The sequence below is a fragment of the Bos indicus x Bos taurus genome, chromosome 25 (assembly GCF_003369695.1).
Source record: "Bos indicus x Bos taurus breed Angus x Brahman F1 hybrid chromosome 25, Bos_hybrid_MaternalHap_v2.0, whole genome shotgun sequence".
In the NCBI taxonomy this organism is placed as follows: Eukaryota; Metazoa; Chordata; class Mammalia; order Artiodactyla; family Bovidae; genus Bos; species Bos indicus x Bos taurus.
This window is the reverse complement of record NC_040100.1, coordinates 16921364-16928258: the sequence shown is the minus strand read 5'-3', so window position 1 is coordinate 16928258 and position 6895 is coordinate 16921364. Positions and strand designations below refer to the sequence as shown.

At 53.7% G+C, this 6895-nt stretch overlaps 1 protein-coding gene across 2 annotated transcripts in view; it reads right to left on the bottom strand.

The window, feature by feature from the left end:
* Positions 1-5375: 5375 nt before the first annotated feature.
* Positions 5376-6895, bottom strand: part of XPO6 (exportin 6) — a 107029-nt gene continuing 105509 nt past the window's right edge. For both annotated transcript variants that reach the window (XM_027528165.1, XM_027528164.1), the window contains exon 24: positions 5376-6063. In XM_027528165.1, coding sequence (XP_027383966.1) covers positions 5962-6063 — 102 coding nt within the window. In that variant the 3' untranslated portion in view covers positions 5376-5961. The remainder of the gene's footprint in view (positions 6064-6895) is intronic.

Genomic DNA, 6895 nt, shown 5'->3' with positions numbered 1-6895 from the left:
CTTCTACTCCAGTGCCCTTCAGAGGCTGGAAGCAAGGTCGCAGCAATTCCCGTCAGCTCAGGAGTCATCCACTTGGTGGGCAGAGGTGGGGTGGGCTGATGGCAGCCTGTGGACCAAAGGCCCCACCTCTGCCAAAATGGCAGGTAAGCCTTCCTTGAGGGCTCCAAGAGTGGACAGCATCTGATGGCTTCTCTGGAAGGAGCTGCGCCTCTGGATGAGCCTCCTGTTTCAGGCCTCATGCTAACTCCAGACACTCATGTGGGTCTGAGAGAAATGAGGGCCCAAATTACCTCTCACAGTGTTCCAGGGGCCGCTTCTCTCTCACCAGCCCCAGTCATGTCTTGGCAGAAACAGCCAAAGACATGGGGGCCTGTGACCCACCAAAAGGCATGTACATGCAGAGAGGCCTAAGGGGCCCGGACCCTGCCGTGCATGTAACATTGTCTGGTTCACCCTGAAAGAGATGTGTGGATATACAGACACACAGGGAAAGGGTCATTATAATGCCTTAAGAGATTTTTATTTTCTTTTATCAGAAAGGAATATGCATTATTTGTACAATAAAGAGAAGGAAAACTGGAGCTGTGGGACTTCCCCTGTGGTCCAGTGGCTAAGACTCCACACTCCCAATGCAGGCCTCGGTTTGATCCCTGGTCAATGAACTAGATCCCACAAGCTGCAAATAAGACCCAGTGCAGCTAACAAATATAATAAATCAAATATATTTTTAAAAACTGGAGCTACTGGAGGTGTTTAAATCATTAGTCTCTCTCTCCTCGCCCTCCCCCACCACCACCACACAAAGACTCTTGGCTTAGACCCAAGGGGCTACAAAACCCAGGTCTGCGGTGAAATCTACCACCCACCTCAAGGGCCTGAGCCAGTTAATTAACGTGGCTCTTAAAAGATGTCTCCGAATGATGCAGACAGGGGAGAGCGGAAAAGGGAGTCCTTGAACTGAAGAAATCCTTCACTAAAGAGCCATTCAACTCGAGTGCTTATCCCTGAGCAGCCTGAAAGCAAGGCCAGGCGATCTGAGCAGACACCAAGGATACAGCTTCATTATGTTAAAAATTAGCCAGAAGAGACCCCAGTGTGACTCCAGCTTCCTCCTGTGAGGAAAAGCCCATTTGGGTAAATCTGGAGAGATCCTCGCGCGCTCAGTGTTCTGGGGGCACCTGCCCCAGGCCAGGCCCTACACACAGCACTCGGGACACAGACGCGCCCCGGCCTGCCAGGGGCCCTCACCCTGGTCGGGGACACAGGCACTGTGGGGTCAGCGAGGAAGCCTGTGTCAAGGGGCGGGCAGGAGAGCTCCTGAGGAGGGGAGGGCCTGGGGAGGGCAGCCGGCTCGTCCAGAGGGTCAGGGAGGACCCCTGCTTTCCCCAGAGCTGGTGCGGAGACAACCCAAACCAGTCAGACTGCAGCGGCGGAATACACTATTGTGCATCCTCTGTCTCAGTACTCGGGACCAGCCAGAGTCAACCCCTCCCAATGGGCCAGGAGGCTGCACCTGAAGCTGAATGAAGGACGTCGAGGGTCATCTGTCTTTGCGTTAGTCACTCAGGTTTGCCCGACTCATTGCAACCCCGTGGACTGGAGCCCGCCAGGCTCCTCTGTCCATAGGGATTCCCCAGCCAAGAATATTGGAGTAGGTTGCCATCCCCTTCTCCAAGGGATCTTCCCAACCCAGGAATCGAACCCAGACCTCCTGCATTGCAGGCAGATTCTTCACACCTGACCCACTAGGGAAGCTCTGCTACAGCACAACAAGCCTCCTAGGGCCAGACCCTTTCTCCTCCAGGACCAAGGAGAACAGAAGTTGACACCTGTAGTCCCAGAATTGCTGTTGATGATGTCTCTTCTTACTCAACGCATCCTGGTTTGGAAGAAAGATTTTAGTCACCCCACCCATCTGTCCACCAAAGCTTTGTGGCAGTCTTCAAAACGTCTCCAGCCAGCTCCAGCCTGCTCATCAGCCTGAAGACGCTATTGGACTTGGGTCTTCACCGTTCCTCCACCTCGCCCCAGGTGAGAGCCCGCTCAGGTGACACCTGCAACGAAGCCTCCCCTGACCCCCTAGTTCGACAACCTGTGTCCATTTCCTAGACTCTTCACCCCCATCACCCCCAACAGTCCTGAATACTTAGATCCTGTTTTTCCGCTGTGCTGGGTCTTCGTTGCTGTGTGGGCTTTCTCTAGTAGCAGTGAGCAGGGGCTACACTTCATTGTGGTGCTCAGGCTTCTCATCACGGTGGCTTCTCTTGTCGGGGAGCATAGGCGCTGGGGGAGCAGGCTTCAGTAGCTGCAGTTGTGGGCTCCGGAGTGGCGGTGCACTGGCTTACTTGCTCTGCAGCAAGTGGAATCTTCCTGGACCAGGGATCGAATCCATGTCCCCTGCACTGGCAGATGGGTTCTTATCCACTGTACCACCAGGGAAGTCTGGTACACATTCTGCAATAATCTCTTTGCCTTTCTCAATGGTGTGTGAATTCCTTGTGGACACAGGCCGTGTCTTATTTGTCTCCAAATCTTTCCTTCCCTTGCAGCCTAGCACCTGGCTTAAGAAGGCAGATGATAAGTTTGTTGAACTGATGAACCACCATCAGTTATGGCTCCTGTCAAGGCCCAAGGAGTGGACTAGAACTGTAACCTCTTCTCCCCCAGGTCCCAGCCGCCTTGCAGAGGTGTCCCTCAGGGGCAACAGTGTGGCTCAGAAGTGGGCAGGAGGCCTGTTTAGGCTGCCACTAACCAGCCAGGCGCCCCCAGGGGCTCAGAGGCCCTGAGATCCACAAAGCCAGGGGCTGACTTGGAGCCTTACAGCACAGACATCTTGCAGCTCTGAAATCTGTAACTTTCATCATTCTCCTGAAATAGAAATCAGGCTCACTGATACCTATCATAAGCCTCAAAAATATTTGATGCAGCAATTTCAGATGCAGGACTGAACCTATGGAAATAATCACGCAAGTGCACCAAGATTTATGTGCATAGATGTTCACTGCAGCATCATTTGTAATAATAAAAAAAACCACAAAACTTCAAGCAAATCATGGTTATCACCATATGAAAGAATACAATTACTGAACTGAGGTTCATGTGCCCTACGCACAGTGAGACCAAACACCACCAACACGTCGGAATTTGAGCAGAGAAAGGTTTATCGCAGGGCCACACAAGGAGACAGGAGGCTCACGCCCGCCAAACGCTGAACTCCCTGAAGGATTTCAGAAAAGCATTTTTAAAGGTCAGGTGACGGAGGGGTGCTGTTGGTTGTCACCAACTTCTTGGTGCAGCAATCTTCCATCCACGGAGGTTAGGTCAAGATGTTCCTGTAAACCTCCAACAAAACAAATGTCATTCTGTTCTACAACTTTTTATCTCTATATGAATAGAAAAATGTTATACTCTTAAAGGTTGGAGCCTTGAGAATGGCCTATCCCGTATATTTTAAGCAATAGGCAATGTTCTTAACTCCAAGCAAAAGAACAGGATACAAAGGTTAAAGCAGAAGGAACAGCTCAAACACGGAGTCAGATTTGTTCTTTCCAATTATAATACCATCCAAGGTTTAAAATCATGATTTAGTATAATACATAATAACACTCAGTGTAATACTTAATAATGGGGCTTCCCTGCTGGCTCAGATGGTGAAGAATCTGCCTGCAACGCCTGATACCCAGGTTCAATCCCTGGGTCAGGAAGATCCCCCTGGAGGAGGGCACAGTAACCCACTGCACCATTCTTGCCTTGAGAATTCCATGGATAGCGCAGCCTGGTGGGCTACAATAACTAGGACTGCAAAGAGTGGGACACAACTGAGCAACTAACACTTAATAACATGAGAAAACGGTGATGTTAATACAAGGGAGACTACAAAAACAATGGGACCTCAATTTAAAAAAAAAAAAGGAAAAGAAATGAGAAAATTGTTCATTTCTGCACATATATAGGAAAGAAAATTCACAGAAGTAATTTTTTAAATACTTATTTGGTGGCATGGGTCTTTGTTGTGGCACGCGGGATCTTTCCTCGCGGTACACTGCAGTCAGGAGGCATCAGATCAGAGCTCTGTCTCACCTCCCCCGAGGGGAGGCTGCCTTCCTGCAGGTCATCCAGCCTCCTGTCCACCTCCAAGGCCCAGGAGCTCACTACAATCCACACAGCAGGGGCCGTGCCCGTCAGTGTTGGAATAAAAATCCTCCATCCCAACCCACCTCACTCCTCAGGGCCTTTCTTCTACCATCCCAGGTCCTGCCTTGCGTTTCATGAGTGGAGCTCACAGGGGACCAAACCCATCCCCTCCATCTCCAGGCGTTCAGAAAGCCCTGTCATAACGCCGGCACAGACAGTGCTCCCAGCCTTGCCGAGCACACAGGTGAGGCAGTATTTATAGTGTGAGAATAATTAGATGCTAATTCCCTTCTGTACGAGAGTGACTGAAGTTCAGTTCCCTCCTCTATGAACTCAGAAGTGGGGCTAGCTGCAGCTGGGAGGCTGTGACTGACAAGGAACAGGGGACTGTGTGCACAGGCGCGTGCATACACACACACAGCTCAAACCCAGCCCAGGGCCCGACTCCCACCAAAGTGACTCTTATCAAGAAAGGCCCTGGAAGAAGAAGCCATCGGCCAGCTCCCTTCCTCTGCAGTTCTATCGACAACCGTGACCCTGACCCTTAACCCACCCTTACTTTCCGGTGAACACACCTCTTCCTGCCAGGCGTTGTAATCCTCATGAGAAGCAACCCAGTGCTGTCAGTCCACTCCCAGTCTCACCTGAAGCAGGAGTTGCACTGATCCATTAGCCCAGAAACTCCCAGGACAAGTGCCTCTCTGCCCATGTGTCCGCTCTCTGACACACCAGCGAGCCTGAGTCCCACTCACTCCTCGCCCCTCACATGAATGGCTGCGCCGTCCTTCCCTTCTCCAGCCACCACTCTCAGAAAGTCCATCAGGAGACCCCCGCCACCCTGCCACTCTCGGGTGAGACCCTGGGACCCTGAGGGGCCCACTTCCTGGGAGGGGGAGGAGTAGACATGGCTCGATGAGCAATGGGGTGGGCACCACCCGGACGCCAGACCTCGCTCCACTAGGGAAACCGCCAGTGGAACCAAGTCCCCTGCCCTTCCTGAACATGAGAAACGGGGGCCCTGAGTCTTCTCGTAGTTAAGGACGTTGTCGAGAAGAGGGTGGAATGGAAGCCAATGCTGGGAAGGGCTCTCCCAGGGCACCGATGCAGGGCCCACCCCTCGTGGCCCTGCTCCCTGCCAGGCCTGACCCTTCACCTGGATGCTGGACCCTGAGGAAGTGGTGGTGTTTTTTTTTTTTTCTCTTGAGAAAGTTTTGAGTGGAAAAGAAGCTCCCTAACCAACGTTTATATAACAACAACATAAGCATTTTATTTTTTCATTAAGCTTCTTAGTTTCTTAGTATCACAATGGAATGATGAGAAAACAAGAACAATCAAAAAAAAAAAAAAAACCCCCATGAGTCTGCAAATCTCTGATAAAAGGCAGAGACTTCAAGGCAATTTAGGGGGAGGGAGGAGAGGCTGACGGAACTGCCAGCGCAGTCCCAGCTTCAGGCCTCTCCAGAGCGGGCTGGGCCGCGGGTGGGGGAACGGCGGGAAGGTGGCACTGTCGCAGCCGTCCTTGGCATCGCTGCCTGGTGACTGACACGCACAAGCTGCACGGACCACCCCACAGGGCGTCCCGGCGCTGCCCTGGTACCTGGCCGCATGACCCCCGCCTGCTCCAAACACCCCATGCACGCCCTTCAGCCAGAGCTGGGACGCCCCAGAGCCGGTTCTGCTGGGCGGGCAGCAAGACAGGAGCGTGGAGGAGTTGTGAGCATCGGAGGAGCAGCCGAGGCCGGTCAGGAGACACCGGGGGCCGCAGGCGGAGGTGGTGCGGGGGCAGCGGCAGGAGTCGGGGTCCCTCGGGCGGTGGGCAGGCCGCACCTAGAGCTTCACGGTGCCAGGGGGCAGGCTGTCGTTGCAGAGTCTGTAGTAGCGCAGGTCGTTCACCAGCCTGTGCACATTCTGGGTGAAGGAGGGCAGGTCCTGGAAGGCAGGGGCACAGTTGCAGCCCAGCCCCACACGACACCCAAACCACCCACACCTCCCAGCCACTGCTTCCCACGGGGTGTTCTGGAGCTCTGCGGACACGCTACCAGACTCGAAACTGTCCTCATTCTTGCCCCACACGTGAGCAAAAGCACAGCAGGAGAAAAAGAACGACGGCTGGCACGGCCCTAGTGCCCACCACATGCCAGGCCCTGTCCCCAAGCAATTCGGAGACGAACTCATTTAATCCTCACGGCCAGCCTGCGACACAGATTGTTAGCACCATCACTGGAAGGAGGAAGAAAGTAAAGCACAGAGAGGTTAGGGAACCTGCCCCGGGTGACACAGTCAGGAAGGGAGGGGATCCAGACTGGAGTCACTGCCATGGCTCCCCTTCACCATGGCCGGCCAGGCCCCTCTGCAGAACTGTCTCCAACCAGGCTCCAGGCAGGCCCTGCTAATCAAGAGTCACACACGCGAAGTGGCCTACATGCCACCCGACACCTAGCCTGCTGGCCACAGAGTGCAAACAGAGAAAGCCTCTCACGGGATGCCCAAAGTCAGCCATGGACCTCGATGGGACCACCGGAGGTCGTCTTCTTCATTTGGGGCTTGGATCAGTAACGCCGGATTGCAGGTCCACACACAGAGGAACATCTACAGTGCTTGTCCACACCTGCAAGGCCAGCTGGCTACCCTCGCTCCTCTCAAAGCCTGCCTCTTCCAAAAAGGCCACTCAGATACGACCTATTTCCTGGCCTCAACAGGGGAGGTCATCGCCTCTGCTCCGAGCTCTCGGAGGCCCGTGGCTCTCCCTGCCCGTGGACAG